At 38.0% G+C, this 16,622-nt stretch overlaps 1 protein-coding gene and 1 non-coding gene across 3 annotated transcripts; one reads left to right on the plus strand and one right to left on the minus strand.

Annotated features, from left to right (window-relative positions):
• Positions 1 to 817: 817 nt before the first annotated feature.
• On the minus strand, positions 818 to 7,258 carry LOC131644932 (putative disease resistance RPP13-like protein 1). Of its 2 annotated transcripts, XM_058915554.1 has the most exons (6): positions 3,374 to 7,257; positions 3,154 to 3,212; positions 2,972 to 3,047; positions 2,650 to 2,706; positions 2,457 to 2,523; positions 818 to 1,725 (listed from the first exon to the last, which is right to left on the minus strand). In XM_058915554.1, the coding sequence occupies exon 1, from the start codon at positions 7,150 to 7,152 to the stop codon at positions 3,409 to 3,411; it is 3,744 nt and encodes a 1,247-aa protein (XP_058771537.1). In that variant the 5' UTR covers positions 7,153 to 7,257; the 3' UTR covers positions 818 to 1,725; positions 2,457 to 2,523; positions 2,650 to 2,706; positions 2,972 to 3,047; positions 3,154 to 3,212; positions 3,374 to 3,408. The 2 variants fall into 2 exon arrangements, with proteins under 2 accessions (XP_058771537.1, XP_058771538.1); XM_058915555.1 differs by lacking the exons at positions 818 to 1,725; positions 2,457 to 2,523; positions 2,650 to 2,706; positions 2,972 to 3,047; positions 3,154 to 3,212 and having other exon boundaries at positions 3,437 to 3,715; positions 3,825 to 7,258.
• A 105-nt stretch (positions 7,259 to 7,363) lies between these two features.
• TRNAY-GUA (transfer RNA tyrosine (anticodon GUA)) lies at positions 7,364 to 7,454 on the plus strand. The gene is given in 2 exon segments: positions 7,364 to 7,400; positions 7,419 to 7,454. It is a non-coding gene; the product is annotated as a tRNA-Tyr (tRNA).
• The last annotated feature ends 9,168 nt before the right edge of the window (positions 7,455 to 16,622 follow it).

Below are 16,622 nucleotides of genomic sequence, written 5' to 3' on the forward strand. Positions count from 1 at the left end.
AAACAGGAACATAATCCATATGATTTTGATAAGCGCTTGTTTGATTGATCTCATAATCGAATAGGATTCAAGCCGTTTAAGGATTGGTGTTATTATAGTCGATGATAAGTCGGAACCCGAATTAGTAGGATTAACCGTTTAGCTTATTTTGATAATCAATTAATTTAAGTTGTTTGTTAAATCGAACCTTAAATCAAACCCCCCCCCCATTGTCGCTATCTACAATTTTAAAAATTACTCATTTTGATCCGCGCGCGACAGCGGATCAGTTGCCAACATCTACCTATCCTGAGACACAATAAGTTTAAGGATAACATCGGGATGCACCATACCTAATGAAAACAAAAACATAAACTACTTTCAAACATCGAAAATAGAAAACAGAATGCTGGAAAATCAACACACAGTTTCCAGAATTGCATCTCCGAATGAGTTCATTGAGAATTCAGAGATACACTTCCAAAGGCAGCGTAACCTTTTTCAACATCAAAACAAGATTAATGTGAGCATTGAGGGTTGAAATGAATGAACTTTACCTTAAATTCCAACTTCTTTTACTCCTTTTGATTTGATAAAACACAAGAATGGAGTTTTGGAGTGAAAAACTTGATTGAGATTGAATGAATTTTTGGATAGGGTTTATGGAGAAAAAAATGGAAATGGAGTCTGATCATGCAGGTGGTTGTATTTAGAAATAACATATTTGATTTTTTCAAAGATTTTAGGAGATGCATCTACGGATTAACCTGACATGCAAAGGTGACAGATTTCTAAATTTCCGCTTTAAGTGTTTGGAGATACATCTCTGTATAAGTCCCTAGAATGGTCAATTAACAATTTATTTGTTACTATGTTTAGGAGAAATATCTTCAGAAACACTTTAAATTTGATTATAGGGTGAAATCATTTTTTCTCATTTGTGTGTGATACAAAAGTGCGTTCGAAAATGTATTTTAAAAAATAGAGGGACATTTTCGGTTTTGCATAGGATTTTTTTTTCCACCTATGAGTGGATTAAGAAATTCCTTTATTTTTTTTAATGGTATATGACATGAAACTTTGATGAATAATCCATTTTAGAGTATATTTCTCTCTAAGAAACTCTGAAGTTTATTTTGCATATGGAATGAACCTTTATCTCTATCAGCATCATCATTTAGTTTTTCACAATGAGTTCAACATAAGAATAACCAAGGTTACCACTAAAACTTAAAATCTGGCCACCATTCTCATACATCAGCAAAGCCCCCAAATAACAAAGTTTGCTTTCCATTCACATACAAAAACAAAAGTTATAATCTCTTGAAGCGTGCTAAGTTATCTAAGACGCAGGTGCAGCACAAGAAATAAGAATGCTAAAGCAAGTAAGAGTACATACATATACACCTAAACCAAAATCAAACCTCACTACCCATGATACCTCACCTTGATTATTCACTATTAACTATCTTTTCATATGAATCTTTTACAATAGAAACACCATCTTGTCTAGACTGTGTCAGGTTTTCAATGCCTGCAATAGTTTGTGTAGAGTACTAGTATCTTTTTGAAACCCTTCATCACAACACCATTAGAACAAAATTTTCTGGTTCTCCCCGTCTTGAACCATCTTGTTTCACTTCCTTGTTCATTGGTGCAAAGCTTTCTTTTTTTTCCTTGCTTCTATTGTGTATGCTGAAGAAGGCCTGTGAAAAAAGTGGCAGATCTTTGCATCTTTGCTAACTCCTACATCATTTTGCAGAACAACTTCTCATATGTTATATATTGTACAAGTAAAGAAACTCTTATGGATAGTATGAGAATTGTGTATTACACAAAATAACACCAGGATGGAAATAATAGGGAATTCAAACACGAAAATTGAGAATTTCAGAAATATTAGTATGGTTGATGGAGATTATTGATGACGACGCGGAATAATTGTGTTGAATATCGCACATTGACTAGTGATGTTGTAAAAATATTGTTTATGGAGGAAGGGTAAAAATAATACCGTTGACTAGTTTAGTTATACCTAAACTAAAATTCTAAGACATCAAAGTACATATGAAGGATCTATATATAATATATGGCAATCTTGTTCCAGGTGATTACCATGCATAAACATGATGCACAAAAAAGATACATGTGTGCTAAGAAAGTAAAAAGTAGACAGATTATGAATGGCCGACATTGCATAAAACTGGTTATCGAATTATATCAACAGTTCATTCATTTCAACATTTTCTTTCGTAGTTTGTGTTAAGTTAACGTTAATGTACACTTACTCATGAATTGCTATTTGTTCATTTAACATAAAATGAAAATAATGCTGAAAAATAAGTACAAACATCCAAATTGTTGATTCCCCAAATAATTAAAGAAAAGACAGTTTTATGTTCTTCCTACAGTTAGACATGAGAAGCTATACTTGAGGATGCTATGAGACACAATAGTAAAGTGAAGTAAGAGCAAACCTCTGGAGCCATCCAGTTTAGACCTTCCTTGTAGGAGTGTTCACTGTTCAGCCACATATCTCAGCAGCTATCAAAAATAGAGATTCTAAGTAACTCAAATTGAAAATAAGGATAATAGTAGCACTCATTCTCGTATTATCATAATGGCCATAACCAACGAGTACGATATGTTACCAAAACAGAAATGAATTACCCAAAATAAGGCTTGTACGAAACACCTCAATGTGAATCATCTCACAAGTTGTAGAACCTACAGAAAGCCAAAGAACATGTTATGACAACAAAATTTTCAGTAATGGATATGTCAACTGTTGGGAAGGAATTAATAAAGGAAGTCATTCATTTTAGTTAAGGCTTGAAATTTTGATGTAAATTTTTTACCAGAAACCTTTTAACATCACCAAAAAATACTGATGCAGTAAGATGTAAAAAATCAGTTTGATTACCATAGTATCCTTGAAGAAGTGTGAAAGTGAAACTACCTATTGCATTACAAGGAAAGTTCAAGAACTCACATGGTTATACGGATCAAAGTCAGCACTTCATCAATATTCCGGGCTTAATCATCAAGGGAGTTAGCTGCTTCAATATCTGTAAGACAAAATAAAATGATATTTTTGAGACCATACAAACTATTAACTATATCATTCACACATGGCCACAACAATAACGAGATTTCTGCTCAGATGATTTTTACCTGAAAATATGAAAAAACATTTGTTGTAAATCTGCACCCATACGACCTGGTACAACAAACTGCAAACAACATGAAAGTAGATAGAAAAGGTGGAATAAATTAGCTGGGCTAGTAGTAGGATTTAATTTTCATCTGTTAAAAAGATAATGGAAAAAAATGGTGCAGAATACAAATGAAATTAGGAAAGTGGCATTTAGGTGAGGCAGAGCAAAGCAATTACCAATTTAAAATCCAAGTTCAAGCTTAATAAATTCATCAGTTGATAAGCTCAATGTCTGGAATGTGCGAAAGTTTGGGCCAAATTTGCGGGTGTTTCTTGCGGCACCGTTCTTCCAGCAGAGGACATTGATCGATTTGAAGATGAACCAGAGAGGCAGGTAGTGTGCTGTCTCCCGCTATATTCTCCAGCTTGGGACAATCATAAACTGTTAGTTTTTGGAGGGACGTGAGGTGGAGAAGCCCCCTGCACTCCAATGTGTGCAAACTTGACATACTCCATAGCTCAAGGGAGGTAAGAGAGGGAGGTAGCAACGCAAAATCCTCCTTGGGGAAGGACTGGGCACTATCAGTAATCATAAGATGGGTAAGCATGTCTGGCAAAGTTAGAGATGGGCTCCTTAATAACTTGTCGCAGTTCAAGATCCAAAGATAACTCAAGCTAGAAAGCATACCTCCTTCAGGAAAAGTCTCAATTTCTGGGCAATCTTCTATTGTCAAAAATTTTAACATTGGGAGAAGAGTATCTATGTGACAAGGAGGTGACTTTAAATTAACGCAGCAGGAGACATGCAATGTATTCAAGTTTGGAGCAGACAACCCCTCTCCTAGGAATGATACAAAATTGGGGCAGTCTCTAATCCCAATTTCAACCAGATTTTGAAGATTCTTCAAAGCGGAAAGATTTTCAATGTTTTCACAGTTTATGATTTCCAGACGTAGAAGATTTGGAAAGGTTTCCAATGGGAGGGTTCTAAGAGAAACACAGCTCGTTTCTATGTACAAATACCAAAGTGACTCGAGTTGGTCGTTTTGCATTGGGAAATCTAGATTTTCACAATTCTTGATAGTTAGGCGCTGCAAGGATGCGGGCAAACAATCTCTCGGAAATGATATTGCAGATGAACAATCCTCAATGTCTAAATCTTGAAGAGAAGTTGGTATGGAGACTCTGAAGGCTTCAAACACGGACTCTGTCACTGATCTTCCTTGAGTTTTTAACTCTTTTAATGAAAGTGGCAGTAGCTCTGGTAGTGCTACTTTATTGCTTTCATAAACCTCTAGTTTAGTTATGACAAGGGACCTTGGGAGAGATGAAGCAAGTTGGTAGCATCGTCTAATCACAAGTTCTTCCAAAGCAGGAAGATGAGATGGCAAATTTCCTCGTAACATAGGACAATCAATAATCAAAAGGGTCTTCAATACAGGGAAGGGAGCATATGATTCATGGGGATGATGCCACACTTCCCAACAAGGCATGTCATGGAACTCAAGATATTCAAGGGAAGGAAAAAGCGTCTCCGAAAAAGAATCACCATATTCAGATCCAATAATCTCCATCATCATATTCATTTTACTGATTCTCAAATTCTTAAGACAGCAAAGTTGTCTTAGTGGGGGCAGGATGCAACAATTATGACAATTATATAAAGATAACTCAGTCAAATTGTGGTAGGAAGGATCTGCAACCCATTCTGGAAATTTTGTGCCTCTGTATCCATCAATATCTAGCCTTTTCAGGTTCTTGGTAGGTTGTAAATTGCCAAGTATATCCATCTCGCTTTGTGAATTCTTAAAATCGTCCTTTGCATCTTGAGACCATACAAACGATAATTCTTCAAGGTATTTCTTATCCATTATCTTTGCCTTTGATGCTTCAAAGCTGTTGGTAACATTCTCTAATTTCTTAATGGAAAGTGATCCGTGAAGATTTGAAAGTGTCCCCAGTTCCTTGATCCCTTTCTCTTCATGTTTTCCCACAACAAAATAACTCAAATAATGCAAATGATTTAATTTGCTCATTCCAACAGGCATTTCTTCTAACTTATCACTTCCACGGATATCAAGATGGCGCAAATTTACAAGATTTTGCATGTCATTGGGAAGCCAAGTTAGTTCTTTACAATAGCGCAACCTCAACGTTTGTAGATTATACAAATTACACAATGACTTTGGTAATGTTTTAATTGCTGTGGAAGAGAGATCCAAGTAACGCAAATGGATCAGTTCACATATCGAATCGGGCAATGCATCAAGATATGGAGAGTAGTGAAATGACAAAACTCTCAAGCTCTTCAATGTGGATAAAATGATGCATGATGCCTTTTCGATATTGGAAGAAGGGAGTTTAAAATTGTTTGTCAAAAACGTCCTAAGATGTTTTGCTCGGCCAAAAATATCAAAGCTTTCAAAGACTTGACCACTGAAGCTACTAAATGATAAATGACGGGTCATGGTACCAATCTTCGTTTCTTTCCCAAGTTCTTCTGTTCTGAAATAGAAATCTCCACCGAGCAATATTGCTAAGTCATGCACCAGATCATGCATCACAAAATGCTGGTAGCTGTTCCCACTTCCCGAACGTTGAAAAAATGATCTAGAAGCTAAGTCATTAAAATAGCCATAACCAACTTCTTCTAAAGTCTTGTTACTTTCTGAAGGATGTAAAAGATCCTCCGCCATCCACAACAAGATTAATTCATCTTTTTCAAATTTATAATCCTTGGGAAACAATGAACAATACACAAAGCAGCGTTTCAAATAAGGAGGGAGATAATGATAACTAATTCTTAGAGCTGGAATGATATTACTCTCATTTTCCCAAATGTTACTATTTAGTATATTATCCCAATCCTTGATGTCCCGTTTACTTCGCAACAAGCCCCCAAGTGATTGTGCTGCTAAAGGCAATCCCTTACACTTTCTAACAATCTCTTTGCCAATTCTGTGGAGATTCTTATTCTCACTGAATTCTTCTCGAGAAAGGCAAGCATGGTTGGCAAACACTGACCAACAATCTTCATATGACAATTGCTCTAGCGAGTAATCATGAAAAGTTTGTACCATAGAAGCAACTTTTTGGATACGAGTTGTTACAAGAATTCTACTTCCTTTGGCTCCATATTGAAGAGGCCTTAAAAGAGAATTCCAGCCGTTATAATCCTCAGTCCATACATCATCCAAAACAATTAAGAACTTTTTTCCAGATAGTTTTTCCTTCAAATCACGATGAAGCAACTCTTTGTTATTTATGCTACAAGCATACCCCACAATTGACTCCAAGATGGCCTTTGCAACATTCAGTTCATCAAAATCATCAGAAACACAAGCCCATGCTTGAACATTGAATTTCTGCTTGACAGCGTCCTGGTTGTACACAGATTGAGCTAAAGTAGTTTTTCCCACTCCACCCATGCCAACTATAGGGATCACAGAAATCTCATCCTTATCATTATCATCATCTAACAGTAATTTGAGAATGGCCTCTTTGTCTTGATCCCTACCAAATATGTTAGATCTGTCTTCTAAAGAGGTTGATGGAGATCTCCATGATGAGTGATGAGTTGCAATATGTTGAAGGCCAAGAATATCTTTGAAATTGAGAATGTATTCAATCTTAGCAACTATATCTTCCAGCTTACAAACCATATCCCTTTCCTCAGAGTTGAAAAAGCGAGAAAAGTAGTTAACAGTACTCACCTCTTTGTTCTTATGAGAAGTTGCAGCTTTAGTAGAAATCCGATCGAGAATGTCATCAGCAACATAGAGAGCATCTTTGAGATCATCAAGCCATTTGTTAACAGTAGAGTCACGAATCTGCTTCTGTTCAGCATCGTTAAGCACGGCTTCAACAGCATAAAGAGTATTCTTCAACCGTTGAACCAAATTGACGTCAAGTTTCTTCCCACGGATCAAGTCAACAACCTGAGGAGAAGCAAGTCTGTCAAGGACAACTTCAATGAAAGCAGACAGAAAAGCTTCACCAACAACAGCGGCCGCCATAAGATAATTGAGTGATGAGATTGTAATAGAAATGGGAAAATCAGAAACTGATTGCAGCTACTGCACTAAGGTCAACTGGTTCGATTCTTTCTATATAGAAAGAGACTAGGAAACAAGACTATTACTATTATTATATTAAATTTAATTTAGAATAAACCTTTAATTAGAAATTAATAGTTAATTTAATAACGGCAGTAATTGCAACCATCAACCGACCTTAGCTCAGTTGGTAGAGCGGAGGACTGTAGTTGGGACACCGTGCTGTCATCCTTAGGTCACTGGTTCGAATCCGGTAGGTCGGAATTGTTTTACTAATTAGTGTGTTTTTCACACATTTATTTGAATCTATAAAACTAGTTTTCAATTGCTTTTACTGGTTAAAAGGAAGAACGATAATTTTTATTTTTTTTAAAGAAAGAAATGTCGAAAGACTTACCAGATAATGAGAAGCAGGGGATGAGCATGTGGAGTATTTACGAGGCATTTGTTGTTTTCAATCCAATTTTATTATTTTAATATTTTTCAATTATTTTCTTATACTTTCAATTTAATTATTCATTCAATTTATTTTTGTAATAAAAAATATATGTTAATCCCATTTACTTTTCTAAAATATTATACATTAGTCATTTTCATCTATTTGTATGTTAAGTGACTGAAAAAGAAATTAAAATATAAATTATATGTGCCCATATACTCAAGAAATATACTACTAAGGCTCTGTTTGGTAAAATTATCTGGTAGCTGGTGACTGATAGTTGGTAGTTGGTGATTGATAGTTGGTAACTGGTGACTGATAGTTAATAAGTTAATTTGAGTGTTTAGTAAATTAAACTAGCTGATAAATACAACATGACATAAAAGGACATTCTTAGTAAAAAAATGTGTGATTTATGTATCTTATCATATTATATTATTAAATTAATTAATATTTGATAAAAATAAATATATTAATACAAACTTATAAATATGTGTGAAAATTTTAAGAAACATCAAAATGTTTTAAGGGAAAAAAGGAAATGCACTGACAGTGTGTTAGCTGAAGATTTCGTTGAACAAATATATGTGCTTCGAAGGAGTGTATGATCGAAGGCAAGGTGGTTACTGATGACCATCTCTGAGAAATATAAAATGGCTACTGATGGCCATGTTTCGATAGCAAGAAACGTCTAAGTTTTTTATGAAGGTGATGGCTACTGAAAGCTATTGGAAGGACATATCCTCGAAGACTTAGACAAAATTTATAAATTTGCTTAAGTATTATTATTTAGCGTGTTTGTTAGTAAGTGTTTATTAACATACTGCCACGCGTCGAAGATGGACTCAGGCGGGAAGATTTGAAATTCGAAGATAGTTGCGTAACTGCTTATTCACAGATGTCATCGCTGGAAGTTCTTATGAGAAACGTGGCAGCGGATTAGCGTAGGGCCGTTATGGTCGAAACTAGTATAAATAGGAGTTTTTTATGATAGAATTCCGTGTGTTCATTTTGTACAAATCACTCACATATTTACTCAAGTATCAAGCGTTAACGAGAACGAGTTCGCTGAGAAAATGTACGTATGACACCACCATCTTAATACATGAGTATTATCTTTTATTGCTTTTCGTTTTCGAATATCTTTAAATTCTTGCATTCTATTTACTTCTTGCCATTTACTTTCATGTTATTTACTTTCATGTTATTTACTTTCATGTTATTTACTTTCATGTTATTTACTTTCATGTTATTTACTTTCATGTTATTTACTTTCATGTTATTTACTTTCATGTTATTTACTTTCAAGATCTTTAACAGTTTTATGTTTTAAGATTCTTTACATTTAAACAGAATTGCATGTTACGTTATCTGCGTTGTTTACATTTTAAAGTCATAATCACATATAATCAAGTCATCACTAAAAGTGTATGTTTTCAATCGAATAACATTTGTCGAAGACAACGAATCATGAACATGGTTCTAAAGAATATTGATAACAATCTAATTGACTATGTGTCCTAGGATCAATCTAGTCGATCCTGCGAGTAACCAAATCATATTTATTATAGTTTGGAGGACTAGCGGTTGTTTACCGGAAATCACCGTAAACAAATTGGCACACCTGGTGGGACCGTGTCGAACGGATTGTTTTAATCAATTGCTTTGTTTTGTCTAGACAATATCAAGACCTTGTATGAACCTTAGGAATGGTAAATTAACAAACAGTGCACAACCGGTTCCCAAACGAAGGTACAACAAGAAAATGGCTGTTACAGCCAGTGCAGGGGGTGATCAAGATCCCTCACAAGGCACAGGATCAGGAGCGGCAAATTCGAATTCCACTCAAGGAACAAGGGATACAACGGGTCCAAATGGATCGAGACCTGCAGATAATTCCCAGTCGGTGCCTGAAAATAATACAGGACTTTCAGGGACTTTGCCAGTTTCAGTGTCAACAACTGCACCTTCGACCACGAGTGCAGAGGAAGTATTACCGTTTCCCTCAACAAATGCTGCGAATAACTTGTCTAGTCAAGGCACGAATTCAACTTTCGAATGGAGGCCAAATCCTCCATACGGGATGCCATTTCCTTTTGGATCAGGCGTACGAGGGCCCGGACCTACTTATGTCCCAACTAATAATGCGACATTTTCACCAAATGTGGGATCTGCGAGTCGAAGTACACACAACGTTGGTTTTTCTACCCAGGTGCCTCATTATACCACAAACAGCCAAGCAGCATTTCGACAAGAAATGGATGCAAGCAACCATGATATGCTAGGGGCTTTAGCCAAAGAATTGACTTCAATCTTTACCCCATTGTTGACAAACATTACTTGCACAAATAGGGAAAATGTAGAAACTTTCCAAAAGATGTCATCTCAAATGAATCGGATGGCGGAGTTCATGGGTGTAACACAACCAAAAAGGAAAGATAAACAGCCCGCATACCAAGAGGGAATGCCCGTTTTAGAACGTATACAAGATGAGGGCCCATCATCGAGACCAACCATCCGAGATATAAACTCCTTGCGGAGGACGAATTGGACGGAAGAAATTCCAGTAATTAATTTAGAGACTTCAAGTCAAAGAACCGTCCCCGTTCGACAAGAAACGGAGGAAGAACAACCCAGAGTAAGAGTTGTAGGTAGAAATGAACATCCAGATGGGGTTGTTCAAAGAGTCAGAAGGGAAAATCTGGCCACAGAGAATAACTTGACTGCTATGATAGAAAGGGTGATGGCCAATAATGGCCTAAGTACTGGACTCAGACGTCCAAATTATACATCCCCTATATCAGACTATATTATGCAGACAGAATTACCTAGGGGCACTAAGGTACCCAAATTTACAAAATTTTCAGGCGAAACTAACGAATCGACAGTGGAACACATTGCTAGGTATCTAACAGAAGCAGGGGACTTGGCAGGAAACGAGGACTTGAGGATCAAGTATTTCCCTAGTTCGCTGACAAAGAATGCCTTTATCTGGTTTACTACTTTGCCACCCAATTCGATAGATGCGTGGGCATACCTAGAAAGATTGTTCCATGAGCAATTTTACATGGGTCAAACTAAGATAAGTTTGAAGGAATTGGCCAGTGTTAAGAGGAAATTCACGGAGACTATTGATGATTATTTGAATAGGTTCCGTCTGTTGAAATCTAGGTGCTTTACGACAGTTCCTGAGCACGAACTTGTCGAAATGGCTGCAGGTGGTCTAGATTACTCAATAAGAAAGAAATTAGATACCCAATACCTTAGGGACATGGCCCAGTTGGCAGATAGAGTTCGACAGGTCGAACGCTTGAAAGCAGAAAAGGCTAGGGCTAACAAAAGTCATAAGAAGGAAAGGATAGCGTACGTCGAAGCCGAAGACGCTGATGATGAGTCTTTCGATGACTCATATAGCCTGGAGGAAGTCGAAATAGACTTAGCAGAATTAAAAGAGGCACCACCTTATGCCTGCAAATTGTTAAATCCTGCAAATGGAAAGAACCCTGTAGAAAATGATAAGAATGATAGGTTTCCTAAGAAAACTTATACATTTGATATTACTAAGTGTGATGAAATATTTGATCTATTAGTAAAAGATGGCCAAATGATACTACCTCCTAATTCCAAAATTCCTCCGTTGGAACAACGGAAGAAAAGAGGTTTCTGTAAATATCATGGGTTTTTAGGCCATAAAACTTCACAATGTTTTCTTTTCAGGGATCTAATTCAAAATGCTATCAATGATGGAAGGTTGAAATTTGCTGACAAGACCAAGAGTCACATGAGGGTCGATACCAATCCCCTAAACATTGCTGATGCTAGCCTCTGTGAGGTAGAAGATATCAACATGGTGGAAGTATCGGAGATCGAAGTGGCGGAAACTAAGGCAATGCTCAACGGAAAGCAGGCTACTGAAAGCCTAAATGATGAAATAATCTTCAATACTGAGATTGAAGAAGCTTCCCAAACAGAGATGACTGAAGCACCAAAAGAAGAGAGCAATGAGGCCACTGAAGACCTCAGGATAAAACTCCAGAAAATCCAAATCTCTGAAGTTGCTCCAGCGGTGGTCAACATGGTTAGCGCCAGACACCCAACATCTGAGTTTGGCGAACTAGAGACACGGCTGACAAGGCAGAATGGGGGTATTAAAGTTCTTCTAAGAGCTGAAAGCCTCAAAGACTACCTATGGAATTGCCATGAGAGAAATGGTGGAAAACAATGGATGTGCCCAAGGTGTTCGATCATGCTGAATCGAAGAATCGAAGCCAATTTCGAAAGGGCTCGACGTGAAAGATGGGAACACCCAGGGAGAGAACCAAATCCTTTACTACAAGTGTACCCAAGGATGGATGAAAGCTTATTAGGATTTTTGATCAGATGCCACAAAGGGAACTCTGAGGTTGCACTCTGCCCCAGATGTGGGGCAGCCTATGATGAGATGCTAGCACGATCATTTGAACGTGTGCACTGCTCCATGAATCAAGAAACTCAAGGGCTACGTCCTGACTTGTATGGTTTCGATGTATGGACTCCAACGAAGAGGCCAGATAGTCCACACCCTAGAGTTCGAAGGGTAACGTTCAAAATCCCTGCAGATCCACCTAGGGATAGATGGGTACAAGCCGATGCAAGAACCAACAAACGGCGTAGTTGGGACCAAGGAGGAAGAACCGCAATGGCATATAGGAGACAATTTCAAAGGCCAAATCGAGAGACATATCGATTGGAGAACTATAAGGGAAAAAACCCTATGTCTCGGTCCCAATGGAGGAGGCACCAGAGGATGAAAAAGGCCCAGAAGGAATATAGACCAAGAGAAACTGGAGAAACTAGCAGCAACCAAGTCCCATACCAGGGAGCAAAGTCAAACAAACCTCCGGTGGAACGTGCATTGTTCGAAGCTGAAAAGCTCTTGGATGAAGAAGATAAGATGCGGTCAAATTCCTGGAACGAAGAGGACAGAATGACAAATGATTTTGATTCTGATGGAGTCTCGTCTATAAATTTAAATTGCAATGTTGTGTCCGTACTCCCTCACGAGTTTAACCAGGAAACTGAGGTAGAAGACTGTGAGGAGGCTGATATCGAAGAAATGGCAAAACACAGACCTGTGTGTTACTATGTGCTAAATAATGGTGCAGTCGAAGAGCAGAATGCTTTCTTCGAGAGGCCTGACGAGGGTATGAGAAATCATTTGAAACCACTCTATATTAGGGCTAAGATTGAGAATGTTGGCATCAATAAAGTCCTAGTTGATGGGGGAGCAGCAGTAAATTTGATGCCCCAGTATATGATAAAGAGAATTGGCATGTTCGATACGGACATAAGACCACATAACATGGTCCTGTCTAACTATGAGGGTAAGATAGGACAAACACTGGGAGTTGTTCAAGTCAATTTGACAGTAGGCTCAGTTACCAGACCCACTATGTTCATGGTTATACCAGCAAAAGCAAACTATAACCTGTTGCTCGGAAGGGAATGGATTCATGGGGTAGCAGCTGTACCCTCAACAATGCATCAAAGGGTGACAATCTGGAGAGAAGATGGCATAGTAGAAAACATCGAAGGTGATCAGAGTTACTATATGGCTGAAGTTAACCAGGTAAATAAATCCAACTTCGATAGGAATCTGGCAAATATAGGACCTTGTCATACTGCAGAAGAGATGTACACCCCAAATAAGAATGCATTGTATTATCTTACTTTGCACCCAAACGGATTCCAATGGGATAGAGAGATCATGGATGGTCCAACGGATACAACACCTTTAGAAGATCATGCGGCAATACGGCCAACAGGCTGGGACGATGACATTAATCATGTCTGAGTCTTCATTCTTCGAAAAGATTTCGGCCTACGTGGCCGAGAACAAACAGAAGGCGGCTCTCGAGGCCGAATTAGCAGATGTAAAGGTAGATACCATCCAAATCAAAGAAGAGATAGCAGAATTGGAGGTGCATACAGATTTCGAACACTCCAAAGATACGATCCTAGACGAAGAGATTATGGACGAAGGATCAAACCAAAGATTAGATGCAATATACGACGAAGAACCTTTAGGGTTCGAAAAAGACCCAATGGCTTCTAATATAAAGATGTTAGCCCAAGATCCACTCGAAGAAGTAAACCTCGGAGACAGGGATCAAAAAAGGATAACATATATCAGCGCGAAATTAGAGCCAGAACTAAAAGCAACGGTCATCAAAATGCTGAAAGAAAATAGAGATTGCTTTGCTTGGGATTATGATGAGATGCCTGGTCTAGGAAGGGATCTAGTCGAATTGAAGCTTCCAATAAAAGAAGGGAAGAAACCTGTGAAGCAAACTCCTAGAAGATTCGCGCCAGAGATCCATTCGAAGATTAAAGCAGAGGTCGAAAGGCTTTTACGTTGCAAGTTTATCCAAACTACAAGGTATGTCGAATGGATTGCCAATATAGTACCTGTAATTAAAAAGAATGGCTCTTTACGAGTATGCATAGACTTTCGTGATCTTAATGCAGCCACTCCTAAAGACGAATATCCCATGCCTGTAGCAGAAATGCTGGTAGACTCAGCCGCAGGTTTTGAGTATCTAAGTATGTTGGATGGATACTCAGGATATAATCAGATCTTTATTGCAGAAGATGATGTATCCAAGACAGCGTTTCGTTGCCCAGGGGCAATAGGCACTTACGAATGGGTTGTAATGCCTTTTGGTTTAAAAAATGCTGGGGCAACTTACCAAAGAGCAATGAACTCTATATTCCATGACTTTATAGAAACATTCATGCAAGTATATATAGACGACATTGTGGTAAAATCTACTTCGGGAATGAGTCATCTCGATCATTTAAGCCAATCATTCGAAAGAATGAGGAAACATGGGTTGAAGATGAACCCCCTTAAATGTGCTTTCTTTGTACAAGCAGGAGATTTCTTGGGTTTCGTAGTCCATAAAAAGGGAATAGAAATCAACCAGAACAAGACAAAAGCCATCATGGAAACCAAATCTCCATCCACGAAGAAAGAGTTACAATCACTGTTGGGAAAGATAAATTTTTTAAGAAGATTTATCTCTAACTTGAGTGGACGCACGCAAGCCTTCTCGCCTTTACTACGGTTTAAGCAAGGAAAGTTCGAATGGCGTGCTGAACATCAAGAAGCTTTCGATCAGATAAAGCAATACTTGACTTGTCCACCAATCTTATCTCCCCCAAACGGGAAGAAACACATGCGCCTGTACATTTCAGCATCAGACAAAACAATAGGCAGCATGCTGGCACAAGAAGATGAAAATGGCATCGAAAGAGCCATTTACTACTTAAGTAGAGTACTCAATGATGCAGAGACTAGATATACTGCTATAGAAAAACTCTGCCTTTGTTTGTATTTCTCTTGTATTAAACTTAAGTATTATATAAAGCCAGTTGATGTTTACGTTTCGTCTCATTGTGATGTTATTAAGCATATGTTATCCAAGCCAATATTACATAGTCGAATTGGCAAGTGGGCTTTAGCCCTAACGGAATATTCGCTAATATTCCAACCTCTCAAGGCAATGAAAGGCCAAATTGTGTCAGACTTCATTGTCGATCACGCAGTGGTTGAGAATCATCAGCATTACGTGGACCTAAAACCTTGGAAGTTGTACTTCGATGGGTCGACACATAGAGAAGGTTCTGGAGTTGGAGTGTTGATAATTTCTCCTGATGGAATTCCAACAAAGCTCAAGTACAAACTCGAAGGACCATTATGCTCCAACAATGAAGCTGAGTACGAAGCGTTAATCGCCGGACTTGAGGCTTTGTTAGAACTGGGGGCAACCAGAGTCGAAATTAAAGGAGACTCCGAATTGGTCATCAAACAATTAACAAAAGAATACAAGTGCATCAAAGAGAATCTAATCATGTACTTTGTCATTGCAAATAGGCTACTCAAGAAATTCGAATATGTAGAATTGAAACACGTATCAAGGGTGAATAACCAAGAAGCGAACGACTTGGCACAGTTGGCTTCAGGATACAAAGTATCGAAAGAAAAATTGGAAGAATTGATCGAAGTAAGAGGAAGAGCAATGTCTACTAAACTTTCTCCGAGCGATCTAGAGAATTCACAATTGGGTTATGCCAACAAAGAAGAGTTCGAAGTCCTAAATATTGACTCTTTGGCAGACACGGATTGGAGGAGCCCAATAATCAACTATTTGAAGAATCCTTCGACGGAGACAGATAGAAAAATCAAGTATAGAGCCTTGTCATATTTTCTAATGGGGAATGAATTGTTCAAGAAAACTCCTGAAGGGGTATTGCTGAAATGCTTGGGTGAAGCAGAAGCATACTTGGCTCTATCAAACGTACACAGTGGGGCATGTGGTGCACATCAAGCAGGACATAAGATGAAATGGCTTTTGTTTCGTTATGGGATGTATTGGCCTTCAATGTTGAAAGATTGCATAGAATTTGCCAAGGGGTGCCAAGAATGCCAAGAACACGCAGGTATACAACATGCTCCAGCAAATGAACTCAGTACAATAGTGAAACCTTGGCCTTTCAGAGGATGGGCTTTAGATTTAATTGGAGAAATTCACCCCAAATCATCCAGAGGTCAAAGGTACATTTTGGTAGGAATAGACTATTTCACAAAATGGGTCGAAGCAATACCATTGGCAAATGTGGACCAAGAAGCGGTGATTGAGTTTATTCAAAAATATATTATATATAGGTTCGGAATCCCAGAAAGCATAACAACTGATCAGGGATCAGTCTTCACTGGACGAAAAATGCAGGACTTTGCCAAGGAAATAGGATTCAAGTTGCTAACATCCACACCTTATTATGCTCAAGCAAATGGACAAGTCGAAGCAGCAAATAAAATTATAATTGGTCTTATTAAGAAGCATGTGGGGAAGAAACCCAAGAATTGGCATAAGACTTTGGATCAAGCACTTTGGGCTTGTCGAACATCTCCAAAAGAAGCTACAAATACAACTCCTTTCCAGTTGACGTT

This window comes from Vicia villosa, linkage group LG1, assembly GCF_029867415.1.
Source record: "Vicia villosa cultivar HV-30 ecotype Madison, WI linkage group LG1, Vvil1.0, whole genome shotgun sequence".
Classification (NCBI taxonomy): Eukaryota; Viridiplantae; Streptophyta; class Magnoliopsida; order Fabales; family Fabaceae; genus Vicia; species Vicia villosa.

Excerpts from the sequence above, each read along its gene's own strand:
- LOC131644932 (XM_058915554.1), bottom strand. The coding sequence starts at position 7,152 with ATGGCGGCCGCTGTTGTTGGTGAAGCTTTTCTGTCTGCTTTCATTGAA.